Genomic DNA, 24127 nt, shown 5'->3' with positions numbered 1-24127 from the left:
CTCAGGACTGCTTTTGCTGTATCCCAAAGATTTTGAATGGTTGTATCTGCATTCTCATTAGTTTCCATGAATCTTTTTAATTCTTCTCTAGTTTCCTGGTTGATCCTTCATCTTTTAGCTGGATGGTCTTTAACCTCCACGTGTTTGAAATCCTTCCAAACTTCCTCTTGTGGTTTAATTCTAGTTTCAAAGCATAGTCTGAAAATATGCAGGGGACAATCCCCATCTTTTGATATCGGTTCAGACCTGATTTGTGACCCAGTATGTGATCTATTCTGGAGAAAGTTCCTTATGCACTTGAGAAGAATGTGTATTCAATTGCATTTGGTTGTAAAGTTCTCTAAATATCTGTGAAATCCATCTGGTCCAGTGTATCATTTAATGCTCTTATTCTTTGGAGATGTTGTGCTTAGAAGATCTATCAGTTTTAGCAAGCTCTGTGTTCAAGTATCCAAGTATAAGTGTATTATTATCTAAGTATGTCTTAAGGTTGGTTATTAATTGATTGATATACTTGGCTGCTCCCACATTCGGGGCATATATATTGATGATTGTTAAGTCCTCTTGTTGTATAGATCCTTTAAGTATGATATAGTGTCCTTCTTCATCTCTTAGTACAGTCTTTGGGATAAACTTTAATTTATCTGACATAAGGATGGCTACCCCTGCTTTCTTTTGAGGACCATTTGAATGGTTAATGGTTCTCCAACCTTTTATTTTTAGGCTGTAGGTGTCCTTATGTCTAAATGAGTCTCTTGTAGACAGCAACTAGGTGGGTCTTGCTTTTTTATCCAGTCTGAAACCCTGCACCTTTTGATGGGGTCATTAAGCCCATTCACGTTCAGAGTTACTATTGAAAGATATGAATTGAGTGTCATCATGATACCTATTCAGTCCCTGTTTTTTTTCTTTTTTTTTAAGATTTTATTTTTTTTTATTCATGGGAGACACACAGAGAGGCAGAAACACAGGCAGAGGGAGAAGCAGGCTCCATGCAGGGAGACCAACATGGGACTTGATCCCAGGTCTCCAGGATCACGCTTGATCCCAGGTCTCCAGGATCACACCCTGGGCTGAAGGTGGCACTAAACCACTGAGCCACCCGGGCTGCCCCTCAGTCCCTGTTTTTGTGGATTGTTTCCTTGGACTTCCTCTTTCTTTTACAGAGTCCCCCTTAATATTTATTGCAGAACTGGTTTGGTGGTCACATATTCTTTCAGTTTCTGGCTATCTTGGAAGCTTTGTATCTCTCCTTCTATTCTGAATGAGAGTCTTACTGGATAAAGTATCTTGGCTGTAGATTCTTCTCACTTAGGACCCGGAATATATCCTGCCAGCCCTTTCTGGCCTGCCAAGTCTCTGTGGAGACGTCTGCTGTTATCCTAATACTTCTCCCCATAAAGTTTAGAGATCTCTTGTGTCTTGACACTTTAAGGATCTTTTCTTTGTCTTTGGAATTTGCAAGTTTCACTATTAAATGTCGGAGTGTTGAATGGTTTCTATTGATTTTTTTTGGGGAGGTCTCTCTATCTCTTGGATCTGAATGCCTGTTTCTCTTCCTTAGTTAGGGAAGTTTTCACCTATGATTTGTTCAAATATATTTTCTGGTCCTCTATCTCCTTCGGTGCCCTCGGGAACTCCAATTAAACGTACATTTTTCCTTCAGAGGCTCTTATTTATTTCCCTTAACCTATCCTCAGGATCTTTTGTTTTTCTCTTTTTTCTTCAGCTTCATTCCTTGCCATCAACTTGTCTTCTATGTACTTCACTCGTTCTTCTATGTTGTTAACCATCTCGTTTGGACCTCCAGTTTAGATTACATCTCATTTAATTGATTTTTAATTTCGGCCTGATTAGATCTGAATTCTGCAGTCCTGAAGTCTCTTGAATCCTTTATGCTTTTTTCTAGAGCCACCAGTGGCTTTATATTTGTGCTTTTGAATTGGCTTTCTGACATGGATTTGTAATCCAAATTCTGTAACTCTGTGGGAGAGAGTACTGTTTCTGATTGTTTCTTTTGTGGTGAGTTCTTCCTTCTAGTCATTTTGCTCAGTGCAGAGTGGCTAGAAACAAGTTGTACTGGAAAAAGGAGAAAAAAAAATAAAAGGGGAGGGACACACGAAAAACAAAAACCAAGGAGAGGCATCCTCTGATTCTATACACTGTACGTCCTTAGACTTCCCCTGGAAATTTCCATCAGTGCTTAGTCCAGAACTTGCTCTTCCCCTGTCCCTCTAGCTGGTCTTCTCGGTGAGGGGCCTGCTGTGTTGATTCTCAGGTGTGTGCACCTGTGGAGCTGTCCTGCCCCCTGATGTTGTCAGGCTCAGTGGGAGCTGTTTATCCTGTGAGGCCCCTGCTCCCTGGCGGCCCTGCTCAGTCCCAGGTACAAGGTGACACCAGGAGGAACAACAACAGTGTAGGGGGCCAGTTCTCTAGCTCTGGAGTCAGCTGTCGCAGTAACTACTGCAGGTCCCAGTCTGCAGTTGCTTGGGTGCTCCGGGGGCGGGTGGTGCTGAACTGCACAGCTCAGGATTGCCTGGAGTCAGGAGCATCCTTGCTGTCTTGTGTCCTCCCCACCTCTGCCTGTCCTAAGGGCAGCCCAGGATCCTGGGCTGTTTCCCCTAGTGCTCTGGGCTATGTGGCCTGTGCCGCTAGAATCTTGGTCCCAGGGCCGGGCAGCCCTCTCCATGTGGGGCCGCCGCCTGAACCTCCACTGGAGCTGCTCTTGGGGTCCCCTTGGTCACGTGCTCCAATCCTTTACTGCTCTTGGCTCGTGGTGTATGGCTTGCTCTCCCCCAGGGCACACTACCTCTGTTAGTGACCCCGGGAACCTGGGGGCTCCACTGCCTCTCCTGGTATCCTGCCTTAGTTCCCTGTCAGCGCCTTTCCATCCGTGAAGATTGGTAAAGTTTCAGCTTCTCCAGGACTGGGCTTTCCTCTCCTGGAGGCCTCCCTGCGCAGCATTAGCCTGGCTCCTTGCGGGGGCCCCTTCCCTTTGGATGCTCTTTTATTCATTTATTTTTTTCTGTCTTCCTACCTTGATGGAAGTGCAAACTCTTCTCACTGTAGCATTCTAGCTGTTCTCTCTTTAAATCTCAGGCTGAATTCATAGGTTTTCAGGATGAATTGAAAGTTATCTAGGTAAGTTGGTGGTGACAGGTGACTTGGGGACCCTACTCCTCCGCCATCTTGCCGCGCCTCTCTTGTATTGCTTTAAACATCCCTCTTAGACCTGCTTTTGTTGCATCCCAATGATTTTGGACTGTTATATTTTCATTCTCATTTGTTTCTATGTAATTTTGTATTTCTTCTCTGATTTATTGGTTTACTTTTTAAAAATTTCTTCTTTGATTTCCTGGTTAATCTATTCTTTGTTTAGTAGTATATTATTTATCCTTCATGTACCTGTAATTTTTTTCCTTGTGGTTGATTTCTTTTGACATCCATTTTCAATGATAGATGTATCTCCATCCCCTTTCATTTTTTTTGCATGTTTTTTTATTGGAGTTTGATTTGCCCACATATAGTATAACACCTAGTGCTCATCTGGTCAAGTCCTCCCTCAGTGCCCATCACCCACTCACCCTATCCCCCTGCCCACTTCCCCTTCCACTACCCCTTGTTCGTTTCCCAGAGTTAGGAGTCTCTCATGTTCTGTCACCCTGTTTGATTTTTCCCACTCATTTTCTTTCCTTTCCCTTTTATTCCTTTTCACTATTTTTATATTCTCCAAATGAATGAGACTGTATAATGTTTGTCCTTCTCCAGTTGACTTACTTCACTCAGCGTAATACCCTCCAGTTGCATCCACATTGAAGGAAATGGTGGGTATTGGTCCTTTCCAATGGCTGAGAAATATTCCATTGTATGTATAAACCACATCTTCTTTATCCACTCATCTTTTGTCCATCCCCTTACTTTCAAGCTGAAGGTGTGTTTAGGCCTGAAATGTGTCTCCTGAGGGAGCATGTAAATGGTTTGTTGTTGTTGTTGTTTTTATCCACTTGTCACCCTGTGTGTTTTGATTGGAACATTTGGCTAACATTCAAAATAATTATTGGTAAGTGTGTTTTTATTGTCATTAATAAAATGGCAAGTAATAAACTGTTTTGTGGTTGCTTTTGTAGTTTTTTCTCTGATTCTTTTTTCTCTTGTTCTCCTTCATAGTTTGCTGTCTCTGGGAATATACTTGGATTCTTTTCTGTTTGTTCTTTGCATGTTCATTTACTAGATTTTGATTTGTGGTTACCATTAAGTTTGTATATAAGATCATCTGCACATAGCAGCGTATATCAAGTTGATTTTCACGTATGTTTCAACACATTCTTTACTCTTCTCCCTCCACCCCCACATTTTGGGTATATGGTGTCATAGTTTTACATCCTTTTATTTTGTGAATCCCTTGAGTGATTTTTATAGATATATGTATTCTGACTTCTTTTGAGGTTCCTACTTTTCATACTTTTACTTACGGTCTTTCCTTTCTACTCAATGAGTTTTCTTTTTTTTTTTTTAATACATTATTTATTTATCTGTGAGAGACACACAGAGAGAGGCAGAGACATAGGCACAGGGAGAAGCAGACTCCACGCAGGGACCCCAATGTGGAACTTTATCTTGGGACCCCAGGATCACTCCCTAAGCCGAAGGCAGACACTTCCCTAACCGCTGAGCCACCCAGGTGTCTCCAAAGAATATTCTTTAGTATTTCTTTTATTCCTGGTTTAGTGGTCATTTAATTCCTTTAGGCTTTGTTTGAAAATTCTTTATATCTCCTATACTTTTTTTTTAAAGATTGTATTTATTTATTTATGAGAGATACAGAGAGAGAGGCATAAACATAGGCAGATTCCCTGCAGGGAGCCTGATGTGGGACTCCATCCTAGGACTCCGGGATCACACCTGAGCTGAAGGCAGTTGCTCAACCACTGAGCCACCCAGGCATCCCAATATATCACCTATTCTAAGTGATAGCTATGCTGGATAAAGTACTCTTGGTTACAGATTTTTCCCTTTCAACACTTTGAATATATCTTGCTACTCTCCTGTGGCCTATAAATTAGTTTCTGCTGAAAAAAATCCCTTGATAGGCTTACTGGGTTTCCCTTGTGTGTAACTACCCTATTTTCTCTTACTGCTTTCATTTTTTTTTTTTTTTTGGTCACTTCTTTTTGCCCTTTTAATTTCTTTGTTTCTTGATGTAGAACTCCTTGGACTGATTTTGTTGGGAGATCTCTGTGCCTTCTGAATCTAGATATCTGTTTCCTTCTCCAGATTCAGGAATTTTCTGCTATTATTTCTTCAAGTAAATGTTCTGCCCCCTTTTCTCTCTTTTTCTTCTGGGATCCCTATAATGCAAATGTTATTATACTCAATGGAGTCACTTAGTTCTTTAAATCAATTCTCAATTTGTATTTTTTTCCTCTAATTTGCCCTGCTTGATTGCTTTCCTTATGTTTTCATCCAGGTAATTAATTCACTACTCTTATTCCTCTAACCTGCTATTTACTCCATAAAGTATATTTTTGTTTTGTTTTTTTCTGTTCTTAATCTGATTATTTCTTTTTATCTCTTTGTTGAAGGACTCATTGATGTCTTCCATTCTTTTTTCACATCCTATGAGTATCATTATGATCCTTACTTTCAATTCTGTATTGGGCATCTTCCTTATATTTGTTTCACTTAAGTGTCTGGCAATGGCGTCGTCCTGTTCTTTCTTTTGGGACATATTCCTCAGTCTCCTCATTTTGTTTCACTGTGTCTGTTTCTGTGTTAGGAAAATCAACTGTGTCTCCTGTTCTTATAGGCAATAATAGCCTTATGAAGAAGATGTCTGGTTAATGTCCTTCAGTCCAGTATCCTCTGTTCAGTAGGACTTGGCACTTCAGAGAATATTTCCTCTGTGTTTTGTGTGAACCCTGCTATTGTGTCCTGGTTGCTTTTACCTCAGTTCCATCATCTGCAGAGGATCTCTTTGCCTGTTGTAAGCAGTGTTTGTTCCCTAACTGTGGCGTGGCATGTTTCAAAAAGGTGCACACTGGTCTGCTTTGGAAATGTAGCCTGCTTCCACGGCTGGAATGGAGGCCTTGAAAAATGCATGAGTCATAGACATAGTGTTGGCAGATTTGTGCAGGTCTTGGTGGGAGGGGACCCACCGTGCAGGGATTGAGGCAAATGTGATTGGGAATGGCAGATCCCTGGAAGTGTGTGGGGAGGGGCTTGATTAAAGCAAATAAGCTAGGGAGTGTTGGCATTGTGCTGGTTTTCTTTTTTTTTTTTTTTATTTTATTTTTTTATTTTATTTTTTTTTAATGTACTACGACTTTTTTTATTTTTTTATTTTTTTATTTTTTTATTATTATTTTTTTAAAATTTATTTTTTATTGGTGTTCAATTTACTAACATACAGAATAACACCCAGTGTGCTGGTTTTCACAATTGGCTATGTGTTTGTGCTGAAGGGTAGGGGAGGGTAATGGCACCTGCCAGGTCCTTTTTTTCTGGAAGGCTTTCCCTATAATCCCTGCCTCTCAGGGACATGCTCTGAGATGAGTAAATAACTTTCCCTCCCTTATGCTACAGATGTTTTTCAAACTGCTGTTTCTATGCTGTATGTCCGTAGAATGTTTGTTGTGCTATCTCTAAGGATAAGGGACTCAGCTTCATAATATCCTCCAGATTCTTCCAGAGCCAAGCCAGCTGATTTTTAAAATTCCAGATGTTTTTTGTTTTTGTTTTTGTTTGTCCAACTGGTTGTAAAAACTCATGAAATTCGGCCCTTCTTGCTTTCAAAGCCAGATGTTATAGGGATTTATCTTCTGCTTGAAGTCTCCCTGGTGTGATAATCTGTTTCTTGCCCCTTGCGATGATGCCACTGACTCCCTCCAGATCTCAGGGGGCCAAGGTCCATTTGGCTCTCAGACCATGTGTTAGCCCTTACTGTTTTCTCTGATGTGGCCTCTTCTCAATGTTGTGGAGTTTGTTCTGCTGCTCTTTGGGTCTTTTTCTGGGTTATTTTTCCTGGTGTGTTATCAGTTGTATCTCTGGGAGGAGGCAAGCTTTGGGTCTTCCTCCTCCTCCATCTTCCCAGCCTTCCTTTGCTTTCCTTTTCAATAGAAAATCATTGGGTTCTTTAAATCTTTTTTTCCTCATATTATGACAACTACACCTATAAAAGGGGATAATGATATTAGTATCTATTATTAATTTTTGTGTATATTATATATATCCATATTTTAAATTAATTTATGAAATATATTATTGTTTATTCCTAAAATTTCTATGCAAGATCCTTGCCACCAAGGAAGTTATCTAGTTGATAGTTTCTTTTAAGATAAACAGAATTGCCTTGAGATTCCTTTGCTTTCTCTTAAAAATCTCACTATTTGTCACTACTATGTGCTCAGCCATTGACCCAGTATTGCCTTAGTGTTAGATTGTGGACTTTAGAAGAAGTTACAAAGAGGACTTTCATGGTTTACTATTGTTGATCATTGCACTTAAAATTTGGAGAGTATTTTGAGCTATCCACACATTGTTGTGTTATATGCCATAGAGCTGTTGTTCCATGAACACCTGGTGGCTTAGCAGTTGAGCATCTGCTTTTGGCTCAGGGCATGACCCTGGAGACCCGGGATCAAGTCCCACATCAGGCTCCCTGCATGGGCCTGCTTCTCCCTCTGCCTATGTTTCTGTCTCTCTCTGTGTGTCTCTCATGAATAAATAAATAAGATATTTAAAAAGAAAAAGAGCTGTTGTTCCAAACTTTACTAATATTCAAAATTACCTGGGGAGTTTTTAAGAGATACAGATCCTGAGGACCAATCTAAAGAAATTCTGATAATCTGATTCTGTAGTTCTAGATTTGTTTAAATACAGATTACCAGTAGATGAAAACATAGGGAAGGGCAGGGCAATGATGATTTCAGGCATTCTACATTTTTCATAGCCATAATAGAGAGGATAGTAGTTGAGAAGCAATAGGGTCATAAGTCTGTTTTGCCTAAAAACAGGATAACTTTAGGCTCTTTTGAAAATTTTGTAGTTACCATGTATTTTCACATCTACAAAATGGTCTCAAATAGAAAGTTGCCAATAGATGAAAATTGATTTAAAAAAAGAAAAGAAAGAATAGTTCAGGTACTCCCTCTCCTATCCTTCTCAAAAAACAATTTTTTTTAAAGATTTTATTTATCTATTCATGACAGAGGGAGGGAGGGAGAGAGAGAGAGAGAGAGAGAGGCAGAGACACACAGGCAGAGGGAGAAGCAGTCTCCATGCAGGGAGCCCGATGTGGGACTCGATCCCAGGACTCCAGGATCACACCCCGATCCAAAGACAGGCGCCAAACCGTTGAGCCACCCAGGGATCCCTTCAAAAATTTTTTCTAAAGCTTACTTTGACTTCAGTAGAATATACTAATGTGGTTTCTGAACTAAAGAAAATTACTACTGAAAAATAAAATTGAAACTAGTTGGAATCAGAAAGGGGGAAACAGAATCAATGTAACTATGATTGTTTCCTATTGAGCTCAGCCAGCAGCAAACCATATTGAGATATGCAATAATGTTGTTTTGTACATAAGGAGAACTGTATTATATGAAATTCAAAGATCTTATTAATGTGTTCCTTTTATTGAATTCAGATTCCATTCTATCATAAACCAGCATATCCCAAGTGAAGCATTATCTTTTTATAAAAAGATTTTATTTATTTATTTATAAAAGACACACAGAGAGAGAGAGGAAGAGACACAGGCAGAGGGAGAAGCAGGCTTCATGCAGGGAGCCAGACATGGGACTGCATCCCGGGACTCCAGGATCACACCTTGGGCTGAAGGTAGACACAAAACCGCTGACCCACTCAGGCATCCCACAAGTGAAGCATTATCAAACATTGTAGCTCCTTATAAGCTCTCATTCTACCTCGTATTCATGGGACAGTAGAAACTAATTTTATAATTTTATTAAGGCTGATTTTTATAGTCATTTTACATGTAGGCAGGATAAAATCGTAAGAGACTATGTAGGGAACAAATAAGACACAGTTATGGTTTGAGATAAAATCTTTGATCCCTGTTGGATTGATACATTAAAAAAAGCAAGAGGTGTGTAAATATGTTTGATTATGAGAATGGTATTTGGAAAACAGGATTACTAATTAACAATTATATTAAGGTGCTTCTATATGCTGTTTTGCAAGGAAAATGTTGAACAATTACATTTCCAAAGATTGAAGCAAGAATAAATTGCCCTCGGTTGCCAAAGGAAGGGGATAAGGGACCACATACTTAATGAAGACCTTTTATGTCAAGGGTTGTCAATCTACAGCAGGCCAAATCTATCCCACTGGGTATTTTTGTAAGACAGTTGTTGCCATTCTCATTTGTTATTTATTGTCTAAGGCTGCTCACTCTCTTTCTCCCTGCATACACACAAAGGGAATAGCCTTCAGAATAAAACCCACCTTCCCAGTACCTTGATCTTGATATTCCCTGGCTCCAGAACTTTGAGAAATAAATTCCTGTTGTTTAAGCCACCTGGTCTGTGACATTTTGTTATGGCAGCCTGAGCAGACTAATACAAATACTTGCTTTTCAAAGTTATAAGTGAAATCCATCCAATGGAGTGCTGCTGGTAGTTGCATATGTGCTCTTAATTACTATGTATACCCAGAATTTTCCTGGTCATACGAATCTGGGGATAGGAATAAAAATTACAAAACCATTGTATGAATGGTACACCTAAATTGGTCTTGCAGGAGCTAGTCTTCTCCAGGTTACTTCAGCTGGTTTGAGAATTCTTTAGGGGAAACCTACTTATATATATATAATACCTATGTAGTCCTTAAATTTTGTATGTTTAACCTTTAAAGTATCCTTTGCAGAGATTATTTATTGAAACTCTTAAATTGCCTTTTTGTTTTTTTACAATGAATTCAGCCATTTTTACAGACATGATAGTGCCATATACCAACCAACAGTTCTGATTCTGCTAGCTTTGGGTTTTGTTTGTTTTGTTTTGGTCTGCACAGGAAATGTTTGTGCAGGTGTTTTAATATTTTTGTTGCAATTTTACTTTCTTTTATAAACTATAAGTGATGAATAAGAAACAAATATGTTGAGACTAGTTATAAGAAATATGCATATCAGGGATGCCTGGGTGGCTCCGCAGTTGGGCGCCTGCCTTCAGCTCAGCTTCAGATCCTGGGATCTGGGACTCCCACATCAGGCTCCCTGCTAGGAGCCTGCCTCTCCCTATGCCTGTGCCTCTGCCTCTCCCTCTCAGTCTGTGTCTCTCAGGAATAAATAAATAAATCTTAAAAAAATATGTTTATCAAACATAATACAGTTGTGAAGATTGAATTCATTAGTCATGCTGAAAGCAGTGAATCCTTAAGCCCACCCCCCCCTTTGCACATCATTATGTTGTTAAAATTTTGCTTATTTGAATTTCACTAATACATTTTGATATGCCTCTCAGACTCTAGGTCTACATCACCATTTGATATGTGTTACTTTATTCTTCCTCTGCTTTATTGATGGTGTCATTTGAAGACTAGGCTTCATTTCTATGCTGCATCCTAAAGTGCACAAAGTAATTTTCCCCCAACTTGTACCACAAAACATTTTTGTCCTATGCACTCATATATTAGAGACATCTTAGTGGTGAAATCCTTTTGTTCCTTTTCTTTCTTTTTCTATACATTTTTGAATTGATAAAATATTTACATGGTTTTTAAAATTCAAGAGGCACAAAAAATAGTATAGAGGGAAATTTCATGTCTCATCTCTGTACCTGAGCTACTTCGTTCCTTCCCTAGAAGTAACTAATATAATAAATTTCTTGTGTTTCCTCCCAAAAATGTTTTATGTATATACCAGCGAATATATATATTCTTCCCTCTTTTTTTTCCACAAATGGTAGTACTGCATAGTCATGTATAACTTGTTTGCTTCGTTTAATGATATTTATTGAAGATCATTCCATATCATTCTATAATGATCATCCTTAGTCTTGGATATAGCAGCAGAATGGTACATTAAATGGACATACTGTAGTTTTAATCATTCTTCTAATGATGAGCTTTTGGGTCATTTCAAATCTGCTATTATAAGCAATGCCCAATATACCATAATTTATTAAATCTGTCTGCAATACATGAACACATATAATCTCTTTTCTATTAACAATACTGGAATATATAACATTTACATAGATCCTCTTGCACAAATAAAAATATATATGAAGTATAAATTCCAAAATAATTATAGTGCCTATTTTTTTCAGGAATGATCCTAGGTGATGGTATGTAACAGTGACAAATTCTTCTCTTTAATAAAAAATAAATAAATAAATAAATACATAAATAAATAAATAAATAAATAAATTTTTTTAATAAAAAATAAAATAAAAACAGGGACAAATTCTTCTTTTTAATAGAGCTCACATCAAAGTAGAAGGTATAGACAATAAAATAAGTAATTATGTCAGATGCCAATAATTGCTTGGGAGGAAAATGAAGCAGGCAAGGAGGAAAATATGTGTCAAAAGGGTAGAGTTGTGATTTTGAACCACATCATCAGGAAAATTTCAGTTGAGAAAGTAACATTGAATAAAGATCTGAAAGATGTGAGGAAAGACCTCGAGATAGCATAATATCAAGTGTAAAGACTCTGTTGTGGAAGTTGTTCTGCTATATTTGAAGAACAGCAAGGAAGCTTGTGTGGCTGGAGTGAATGAGAGGAAAATAGCAAGAGATGAGATCAGAGCAGTTATGGAAGGGGCATGAAATATGAAGTAGGATATTCTAGGCTATTGTAAGGACATTGGTTTTTATTCTGAATAAGGCAGGAAGCCATTTGGAGGGTTTTGAGCAGTAGAAAAACATTAATGAAATGAATTGACAGGATAGAATGAAGAAGGGCAAAGGCAGAAGGGAGATGAGTTATTAGACTACAAGTAGGCCACAAGTAATGGTGACTTGAAATGCTTAGGTAGAAATGGAGGTGATAATAAGTGATCAGATACTGGATTTGCCAAAGAATGGGATGTGCCTGTGAGAGGTAAGAGTCAATAACTCATTTGTGTGTCTGTGTGTCTGTGTGTGCATGTGCATGTTTATATTTTGCTTGAACGATTCGCAAGATTTCAGTTGCTATTTGTTGAGATGCAAAAGACTATGGGTGGAGCAGATTTAGGATAAAGAAAAGGAATTTGGCATAGGATGTGCTAAACTTAAGGAGCTTACTAGACAATCAGGTAGAAATATCCAGGAGATGAGAAACTTCTTTTAGGATACATAGTTTCCCAGTGATCCTTCACTTAAATAAGTAAATCCTTGATGAGATGTATAGCACTGACCTTCAAGATATGTTCAGCTATATGTGAAACCCAGAGTGAAAAATCCCACATTGTCATGTTGACAATGGCTACAAATATTTCAGGGTGTAATTTTGTTCAGTCTTGCTCATGAGGTTAACTACCTTTTGCATTTTAATTAAATTGTGTGCAGGACTTGTACCAGACTGAGATGACCAGATTAAAAAAGAAAAACCTGAATATGATGAACACCTAAACTATTCTCAACAAAAAATGCCCTATTAGTCTAGCAGTGCTAGTTTTATCGTCATAATTCCTACTGTTGCATTTCTTAGCATTCAATTTTGATACACTTAGCTCTTGGGATTTATTGCTGGGCTTACTGATTTGTGCCATGAATTAGGAAATTTAACATAACAGGACATTATTTGAGTGTGTGGGATGGCCAGAAAAATATCAGTCCATACATGGAAAGTCAGAGCCAACTTACAAGTAAAAGAATTAACTATAGCTTGAATAAGGTACTTCACAAAGATTAAAGGTTAACAGGAATATCTTCTACTACCTCATTTGTCAAATGCTAGTGAAAAGTAAGAACCATATTTCCATTTTGATATTTAAAGTATCACTTCAAACAAGGGAGTGATTCTCCCTAAAAACCTCTAAGTCAACTTTATTTGTCCTCCCTAAAATACATCATTACATGCTGAGCTATTGAGACCCAATTGAAAATATACAACATTAGCTATGCACGTTGTTAAGCATAGTATTCTGGTGACACTTAGCAGTGTTCAGCAATTTCCTTAATGAACAGGTGTGCAAGTATATTAGTCTTCCAGAAGTTAATTTGCAGTAACGTGTGCTTCCTGATTTGGAGGTTCTTGTCTAAACTATAACCAGTAAAAAATTAAAAAAATAAATAAAAATCAATAAACTATGACCAGTAGGATTTATTCCTTAATTAGGGAATCATTACAAGGTATGTGTGTGTTTTTCCCACCGTTAGAACCATTAGTCTTGTTTAGGGTGCTGTAAACTTCAGGAACACTCATAATGCCATTCCTATGGTTTTGACTACTGTGCAGGTGACAGAGTGAAATCTACCTTTCTCTGGTGTGCCTTAGTTAACGCACAGCTGTAGGTAGCACAGAAAGGGGAAGCTTCACAGTTGCAATATGCAGCACATAAGAAGAGATGGAAATAGTATCTCCTACTGCATATTGGATCGGCTTTCCCTCTCAAGGGTTGGTAAATATGTTATTCCTCGCAAAATAGATTCAAAAACAGTTGAAAACAAAATTGTGCTTGCTGACCAAACTGATTAATATTTACCTGTAGTTTTTATTATTCCCTCCCCTATTGTTTCTGATTTCCTATATACCCTTGGTCCCTGGATTGTCAAAGCTAAGAGTTTATAAAGAGTAAATATATATATTATGTATTATATATATTAAAAGTATAAATATATATTATAATATATATATATCTGGTGATAAAATTTTATTTTTATGTTAAAAAATGGAAATATGCATAGGCTAATATAGGAAACACCTATGTACCAGCCTCTCAGAATGAATAAATGTTAATATTCATCATATTTATTATAGATCTTTGCTTTTAAACAAATAAAACATTAGAGATAAAATTGAAGTTTCCAGGATTTTACTTGTTCCACTTTCTTCCCCCAAGAAAAGCATTATCATGTTAAGTATTTCATATTTTTAAAATTTTGATACATATTTACTTATATATGTATCTGTATACCCATACATACACTCTATAAAGAATACATAAAATTATTCTGTTTCATTTTTAATTTAGATGAATGCTATTATGCTGCATACAACATTTTCCATGACTCTTATTTTTTCATTCAAAATTGTAATTGGGATCTATTCTTATTATAATTTTTATCTGTAGTACAGTTATTATAAATGCTGAGTTGTATTCTATTCTATGAATATACCACAATTTATCCATTTCATAACCCCCTGGCATATGGATTATTTCCAGTTTTTGTACTGTTGTTAATTTGCTGCAGTAAACATCCTTGTTTCTTGACTGACCCATAAATGGAAAGATTGGGTTATACTTGTGGTAAGCACACCTTAAATGTATTAGATGTTACTGAATATTTATTTTATATTTGTTGTCCTAATTTTTACTGCCATTGCTGGCACAATCAAATTATTATTTCTTTGCCTCCTCATCTGTACTTGGCATTACAAGACTTTTTTGTTACTTCCAATTTGATGACTGTGAAATGATATTTCATTGGTTGTTTTCATTTGCATTTCCCTGATTATTGATGATGTTGAGCATCTTTTTATTACTTGCTATTTGATCTTGGACAAATGACTCAATTTTTCTGTTCCTTAGTTTCTCCTTTATAAAATGACAATGGTATACCTATTATATAAGGTGACAGAGGAATTATTTAATAAAAGTTGATTTTGGTGGTGATTGTGATGATTGTGATCATGGTTACTACTACTACTAGTACTACTATCATTGTTATTGTTCTTTTTATTATACTTTCCTCTTTGTATTTATATATATATATAGGTATATATTTATATATATATTTATATATAAATATTTATATATAGTTTTTAATTATTATTTATTTATTTATATATATTTTTATTGGAGTTTGACTTGCCCACATACAGTATAATACCCAGTGCCCCCCTCAGTGCCCGTCACCCAGTCACCTCATCCCCCTGCCCACCTCCCCTTCCACTACCCCTTGTTCGTTTCCCAGAGTTAGGAGTCTCTAATGTTTTGCCACCCTCTCTGGTTTTTCCCACTCATTTTCTCTTCTTTCCCCTATAATCTCTTTCACTATTTTTTATATTCTCCATATGAGTGAAACCATATAATGATCGTCCTTCTCCGATTGACTTACTTCACTCAGCACATTTATAAATATTTATTTATATATATAAATATATACTTAACATTTATATATATGTATATTCCTTTATACATTTTCAGTTCTATTTTTTATATTTCCAGAAATTCAAGAATAAAGACAACTTTAAAAGAATAGAAAATAGCAATGAAAAAAAATATTGCAGCTATCACACAGAAATCATAGTAGATTTTCCCTGCCTGTCATTCTCATACTTGCACTCATTTTAACATGAAATTATTTATTGAAGTTTAACACCCATTTCAACTAATAACTGAAAAATTCTTTCCGTATAGGTAAAATCACTTCTGGAATTGTATACCAATGGAAAAATATGTATTTATATAAGAAGATCACAATTATTATATTTATATGATATATCTAAAACAAGTTGGGCATTTACTTGTTGGATATATATATATATATATTATATAAATATTTTAGGTGGTTTTTAACACTAGTGTTACTGGCTTTATTTATCCTAGGTTTGTATTTAGTATACTTACTAGGAAGTGTCATATTTTTACTTCTCCACATATTTCTTATAATATGATGTAATACATCAGTTGATGCTGGTTTAAGATACAGTATTCTTTAATATGAAACTACTTCTAATAATCAAAAGAGAGTTTGCTGAGTGATAAGCATATATTCTTTCAAACTATATTATTATGGATAAAGAAAATTACAAATGTTAGAGATCTTTTGGAGATACTTCCCTAATTAGTAGTTTACATATGACCATCTATTTAAGAAAAATGAGTAGACACTTAAGTCTTTCTATATGCTTGTCCCTAAGCTCACCATAGTAGGTGTTCAACAAGTATTTGCTGATTAAATGAATTAATGAATAGTGTTGATGCTGACTTTAGCAATCAATCTTTCTCACTAGAATTTTAAGATAAAGTAGTTATAAATAATTTATTATGATTTATGATAGTTATTATGCAAAGAATTCAGTGGTACCCATTATAATATCTTAATATTTGCAACAACTTACAGATATCTTGTCACATGTATGTATCCACTGAGATAGCAGAGATTTCTTTTTTTTAGTATTTTATTTACTCATGACACACATACACACAGGCAGAGGCAGAGACACAGGCAGAGGGAGGAGCAGGCTTCATGCAGGGAGCCTGATGTGGGACTCGATCCCGGGACTCCAGGATCACACCCTGGACCAAAGGCAGGCTCTTAAACCGCTGGGCCACCCAGGGATCCCGGTAGCAGAGATTAATAGGGGATTGATGAACATTGCCTAAATTAGATCAGGAAAGTATTAGAGCCCTGTTTATTTTTTGTTAATGAGCATCCATCGTTGTGAAGGAATAAATTGATAGAACAATTGCAGTTAAAAATCCATATATTAAAGGAAATATAAGAATACTAAATGGACCCTTTATCTTATATAATTAGTATCTTGATGTTAACATAATAATACAAATGTCTTTATTAAAAATCATATTTCTACAGACAGTATTTTATGGTTTATTATTTGGTCAATTAGCAGTGACCAATTTAATTGAAGCACTGAAATTAATTTAATCCATCTGATTCAAAATCAGTGGCTATACGGTTTTTCATTTGCAGATGCAGAGATCACATTTGATTATAGGCCTCATTATGAATGTGAGGACCATAGGGCCATGGATGACAAAATCAATTATTTAGGTTTTTATATTGAGACTTAAAAAATCTCTCCAGTCCTATTCAAGTAATTTCAAATAAGAAAATTACTATAATTTATGTTATAAATTTTATAGTGTAAGCACTTTTAACTTGAGATGTACCCGCTCACAAATTTTTAAGTGCACTACCCATTGTTATTAACTTTAGCTACAGTGTTGTACCACAGATCTTTAGAGTTTATTCATCTTATAAAACTGAAACTTTATATACATTGAACAGTGACAGCAACTACCCACTTCCCCGTCCCTCAGTCCCTGGCAACCACAATTGTACAATTCTACTCTTTGTTTCTATGAGTTTGATATTTTAGATGCTTCATAATTATGCAGTACTTTTCTATGACTTGCTTATTTCATTTAGCATAGTGTTCCCCAGGTTCATCCGTGTTATTATATAAGGTAGGATTTTTTTCTTTAAGATGAATAACATTTCATTTTATGTATATGCCACATTTCTTTATCCCTTGATCTTTTTGATGGACATTTAAATTCTTTCCATATATTGACTGTTTTGTGAATAATATTACAGTAAACATGGGAGTACAGCTATCTCTTTGAGATTCTGATTTCAGTTAATTTGGTTATATACCCAAAAGTAGGATTGGTAGATCATTTGGTAGTTCTAGTTTTAATTTTTTCTAGTTTTAATTATTTGTAGACTCTCCGTACTGTTCTCTATAGCAGCTACACCATTTTATATTTCTACCAACAATGTATAAAGGTTCCAATTCTTCCACCACTTCCTCACCAATATTTTGCTTTAGATTTTGATAATAGCCATTCCAAGATCTGTGAGTTGAGGACTACCTGGGTGGCTCCATGGGTTAAGTGTTTGCCATCTCAGGTCATGATCCCAGGATCCTGCTCAGCGGGGAGTCTGCTTCTCCCTCTGCCTCTGCCCCTCCCTTCTGGTTGTGCTCTCTTGTGCTCTCCTAAATAAATAAATAAAATATTTCTAAAAACATGAAAAAATGGTTTGAGGTAATATCTCATTGTGGCTTTATTTGTATTTCCCTCAAGATATTGAGGATATTTTTGTATACTTGTTGGCCATCTGTAGGTCTTCTTTGGAGAAATGTCTATTCAAATCTTAATCAAGTTATTGCTGCTGTTTCACTAAAGCTATGGAGTATTTACTTTTTAAAAGCATTTGAAACATATATGTAATAAACGCATCCTACATATACCAAGTAACATTTTGTAGTCATGGAAACAGGACAGTTTTAATATATGAAGCTTTCAGTACTATCTGGGGATAAGTTTCATATGTTATTACCTCTCTTCAAAGTATTTATTTATCTAACCCTGTGGTTGTGATCACTAAGGAATGCTCTTAAAGACAAGAAAGCTAAAGACAATATTAGCAAAACCTTTATTGTTTGTGAAAGGCTGTCTAATTAGGGAACTGTTTTAAACTAGCTTTGCTTGGGAAGCCTGGTGGCTTAGTGGTTGAGCGACTATCTTTGGCTTAGGGTGTGATGGGGGGGTGGTGGTGGCCTAAATCAAGTCCCACATAGGGCTCCTTGTGAAGAGTCTGCTTTTCCCTCTGCCTATGTCTCTGCCTTCGTCTCTGTCTCTCATGAATAAATAAATAAAATCATTAAAAAAATTGAAAAAAAAATAAACTAGCTTTGCTTTAGTAATTCTCAAAATAGTGGTGCCCAATCATGGAATTCTTATTTCTTCAACCTAGGCTAAAGCCAATTTGCATACTATAAGGGAAATATATTAAGATTTAAGATACTTAAGACATCTAATCTTAATTTGAAATAATTTGTTCATTTGAAAAGGGGAGATGTTGGAATATATTTTAATGAAATAATGCAAAAATATGAAGTCATACAAAATGAGCATTATGTATGTTTGGGTTATTCTGGAGTCTTGTTAGTTTGCAGAAAATCTTACAATATCTATTACACTACAGCATTTTCATCCTATATGTACTTGGTTAACTAATCTCCCATAGTGGGGTTTAAGACATATTGGAAGCTTAGAATAGTTTTCTTGACTATTTCTTTGGGAAAAGTTTTCTGAATGATTCTAGAAGTAATTTTATTATTTTTCAGATACTTATTTTATTAACAAAGGGTATGATTCTTGGACTGTCATTTTTTCTATAGAGTTGTGTTAACCTGACATGACTTAAAAATTAGAATAAATTAAAATGCTGATTATTGTACAAGAAAGACACTGTGCTCTTAGAATGATTCTTTGAGAAACATTTATGACCACTTCAAGGGAAATATATTAAAACTCATTTTTGTTTCCATGAGTAGCAATAATTTTATTGTATTGAATACGCATGGCAAACTACTTGAGATTATGATTTTCAAGTGTAATTATTATCTAGTCTGCTTACACTATGCATCACTTTAGATAAGTCATAGTGGTATATCTTAGAACTAAATGTTAAGACTTGAGTTATTCAGGTAATTAATTTTTTGTTATTTTTTCTACAAAGTTCACTTCATTTTCTTATATCTTGCACCACTAAAACAATGGGGTTTTAATGGACTTGCAGTATTTAATGCATCCTATAATGTTTATAGAAAGTTTTCCAGATAGTAACATCCATGAACATGTAGCTTAGCAAAAATGTACTGTGGTTGTGTGTTGCTTTTCCTCTAGAGAAAATCTGTAACTCATTTGTAAGCTCTTTAACAAAAACCAGATAAATTAAAATAATGAAAATATTGATTTCCTCAAAATGAAGTTATATTTTTAAAAGTAATAAGCAGCAGTATTATGATTCAGTGATGAAGTTTAGCAGCATGAGTTTGGAGACAAAAGCATATCACTACTTGAATGAAAAAAAATGTTGGGTTTATTTTTCTCACATTTTTTTAACAGTCCCATTATCTACAACCATATTTTTATATTAGAAGACATAAACTGCCAACACATGAGTACAATGGTAGCTATAGAATTTCTGTATAGGAGAGTTTAGGGATTTGCCATAAAGCTTCATTTTCATAGCAGATAACCACATTGTTTTTTTACTTTGGTTTTTGGGATGCATTTTCTGGGTGAGAGTTGATGGAGGTTATGGCGGGGAGGTGGAGGGAGGCGGGGGGGAGGGTGGGAAGCCACTCCTTGGCACTTCTACTTCTCAGAGTTTCAGGTCCATTAATTATGTGCATGTAAATGGTACTGTTGTTGTGCAACTTGCAAATGGTTCATATTTATTCTTCAAAGCAATCTCAGCAGGAATTTTTATATGGCAACCAGTTTAGCAGTTAGCATTGCTTTACATACTTAAAAGCAGTTACACTGAATTAAAGACATGTCTAAAATTTAGCATATTTTAGGATGAATGCATATTTTGCCTTTTCCCTCAATTAGTCCAAAATAGGGAGATTTTACTATATGTTTAATTTCAGTGCTGCTGTAGATTCCTGTTAAAGGAGTAATGAATGTTGCACATTAGGTAAAAAGTAGTAATTGATTTTTAGTACTATTTGGCTTATCTTTTTTGCTTAAGTGCTGATATTTAATTTTTAAGTAAACCTCTATATAGACCTATATTATTATGTTTATTCAATATATTATATTGAAATACAATGAAATAAATACATTTATTGATTTTTCACATAAGCTTTATCAATGTAGTTAATATGCCTTACTAATTTATTTTGTGTGATTGGAATAATACCATTATTTTTTATGGGTAAATGTTTTTCCTTTAGTTCAAAAGAATGTAGAAGCTTCAGAAGAAAAGAAGATCTTGCCTGCAAAGAAGAAAGTGAAAGAATTGAGAATTTTGGATCACAAAATGGCCCAGAATCTGTGTATGTGTTATTTTCTAAATAGGGGTGGTAGTGATTATGGTGATGAGTTGTTGAATATTTTTAAACAAAGTTGTAACTGATTTTAACAGGTATATTTAGCATCCACTAGAAACAAAATTGCATGCAAACATGATCTGGTTTTTTTTTTTCCCCAAACATGATTTGAATTGCCTTTTTGTCATATAGCCAGAATGAAGACCATAATTTTGTCTTCCTCAGGTCAGATGAAACTTATGAATAATAAAGCTTTGGAAGATACTTAAAGTTTAGCACGTTAAAAGACAGAGTGAGATATAAGGCATAGTTTAAAAGAGTGTTATTTTCCCTTTTCTGCCTAGGCTTGGGTGTTTTAGTTTTGGAGTATTCACTGGTCACATTGGGCAAATTCTTTTATCGATATGCCTTTATAGTTAAAGTGATTGCGATGGTAGAAAGTTAAATTGTTACCACTAAACTTTAAAACTGATTAGTGAACCTCATGAAGGAGTTAAAATGGTGGAGAATTTGGGGGACCCAAAGTTTGTCAGGGCTCTCAAAAACAGCTAGGTAGTTATTAAATTATTCTGAACACCCAAGAAAACAATCAGAGGTCTCAGAGAACAAAAACTGCAAGTAAACACTTAGAAAACTACCACCTTTTGGAAGGAATCCCAGAAGATAAAGACAAAGAGACAGAAGGTTTGTTCATTCAAATTATAGCTGAAGACTTCTCTAATATAGGGACATAGACATCAAAATCCAAGAAACACAGAGACCTATTAAATCCAACAAAAGCTAAGCATCAACAAGGCATATCATAGTCAAATTCACAAAATACACAGACAATGAAAGCAGCAACAGAAAAAAAAAATCCTTAAACTTTAGTGGAAAACAAATCACATTTGCAGCAGATCTGTCCAGAGAAACCTGACAGGTCAGAATAAAGTGGAAGGATATATTCAATGTGCTGAATGGTAAAAAATATGCAGGCAGGAATTCTTTATCTAGCAAGGCTGTCATTCAGAACAGAAGAGTTGAAGAGTTTCCCAGACAAACAAAAACTAAAAGCGTTCAGCTAGCCCTACAAGAAATTTTTAGGGGGAATCTTTGAGTGGAGAAGACCAAAAGCATCAAAGACTAGAAAGGACCAGAGACCATCACCAGAAACACCAATACTACATATAACACAATGGCACTAAATTCATATCTTTGGATTATCACTCTGAGTGTAAATGAACTAAATACTTCAATCAGAAGACATGGGGAATCAGAATGGTTAAAGAAAAGAAGATCTATCTATATGCTGCTTCCAAGGGACTCATTTTAGACCAAAAGACACCTGCAGATTGAAAGTGAGTGGATGGAAAACCATCTATCATGTTTTTTTAAAAAGATTTTATTTATTTATTCATGAGAGATACACACACAGAGAGGCAGAGACACAGGCAGAGGGAGAAGCAGGCTCCATACAGGGAGCCTGATGTGGGACTCAATCCCGGGTCTTCAGGATCACACCCTGGGTGGAAGGCGGCACTTAACCGCTGAGCCACCCTGGCTGCCTCCATCTATCATGTTAATGAATTTCAAAAGAAAGCTAGAATAGCCATACTTAAATCAGAGAAACTAGGTTTTCAACCAAAGACTGTAACAAGAGATGAAGAAAGGCATAATAAAGGGGTCTATCCATCAAGATCTATCCAGATCTAGCAATTATAAATATTTATGCCCCCAAATTAGGAGCCTCCAAATATATAAATCAATTAACAATAAAGACAAACTCATTGATGATAATAATACAGTAATAGTAGGTGACTTTAATGCCCCACTTACAGCAATAGACAGATCACCTAAGCAGGTAATCAACAAGAAAACAAGGGCTTTGAGATGCACTGCACCAGATGAACTTCACAGATATATCCAAGACATTCCATCCTAAAGCAGCAGAACACACATGCTTTTCATAGATAGATTTCCAAAATAGATCACATACTGGGTCACAAATCAGCCTTCAACAAGTGCATATTTTCAGACCACAGCTTTATGAAACTTGAAGTCAACTACAAGAAAAAAATTGGAAAGACTGCCATTACATGGAGTTTGAAGAGCATCATACTAAAGAATGAATAGGTTAACCAGGAGATTAAAGAAGAAATTTTTAAAAATTACACTGAAATCTTGAATATGAAAACACAACAGTGTAAACTTGTGGGATGTAGCTAAGGCAGTCCTAAGAAGGAAGTATATTGCAATATAGGCCTACCTCAAGAATAAAGAAAAGTCTTATTTTTTTTAAGATTTTATTTATTTATTCATAGAGGCACACAAACAGAGAGAGAGGCAGAGACACAGGCAGAAAAAAGCATTTGACAAAATACACCATCCTTTCTTGATAAAAACTGTCAACAAAGGAGGGATAGATGGAAAATACCTACCTCAACATCAAAAGGCCATATATAAAAGACCCAGAGGTATTATCATCCTCGGCTCCGCCTCCCCTGGGGGTCAATGGGGAGAAACCGAGCTTTTCCTCCACATTGAGGAACAAGACAAATATGTACGCTCTTACCATTACTACTTAACATAGTACTGGAAGTCCTGAGCTCATCAATCACACAAAAAGAAAAATGCATCTGAATTGGCAAGGAAGGAGTCAAACTTTCACTATTCGCAGATGGTGTGATACTCTATGTAGAAAGCCCAAAAGACTCCAGCAAAAAATTGCTAGAAATAATACATGAACTCAGCAAAGTTGCAGGATATAAAATCAACATGCAGAAATCTGCTGTATTTCTATACACTAATAACAAAGCAGCAGAAAAAGTAATCAAGGAATCTATCCCATTTGTAATTGTTCTAAAAACAATAAGATACCCTGGAATAAAATAACTCAAAAAGTAAAAGATCTATACTCTGGAAAACTATAGAACACTTATGAAAGAAATTGAAGAGGACACAAAGAAATGGAAGTATTCCATGCTCATGAATTGGAAGAACAGTGTTAAAATGTATATACTATCCAAAACAAAATACACACTTAATGTAATCTCTATCAAAATATCACTATCATTTTTCATAAATAATCCTAAAATTCATATGGAAGCACAAAACACCCTGAAAAGCCAAAGCAATATTGAAAAAGAAAAACAAAACTGGAGACACCATGATTCCCGTACCTCAAGTTACATAACCAAGCTGTAGTGATCAAGACAATTATAGTACTGGCACAAAAACAGACATAGATCAATGGACCGGGATAGAAAACCCAGAGATGGACCCATGAGTATACGGTCACCTCATCTTTGAAAAGCAGGAAAGACTATCTAATGGAAAAAAGTCCCTTCAACAAATGGTATTGGAAAAACTGGACAGAATGCATGCAGAAGAATGAAACTGGACCACTTTCTTTAACCATACACAAAATTAGATTCAAAATGA

General features: G+C 35.8%; 1 protein-coding gene across 7 annotated transcripts in view; it reads left to right on the top strand.

Moving 5' to 3' along the window:
• DIAPH2 (diaphanous related formin 2) overlaps nucleotides 1-24127 on the top strand; it is a 1054304-nt gene that overhangs the window by 474252 nt on the left and 555925 nt on the right. For all 7 annotated transcript variants that reach the window (XM_072816467.1, XM_072816462.1, XM_072816464.1 and 4 more), the window contains one exon: nucleotides 20612-20713. In XM_072816467.1, coding sequence (XP_072672568.1) covers nucleotides 20612-20713 — 102 coding nt within the window. The remainder of the gene's footprint in view (nucleotides 1-20611; nucleotides 20714-24127) is intronic.

This window comes from Canis lupus, chromosome X, assembly GCF_048164855.1.
Source record: "Canis lupus baileyi chromosome X, mCanLup2.hap1, whole genome shotgun sequence".
NCBI lineage: Eukaryota > Metazoa > Chordata > Mammalia > Carnivora > Canidae > Canis > Canis lupus.
Note: the sequence above shows the minus strand (reverse complement) of the source record. Positions and strands in the feature narration are given on the sequence as shown.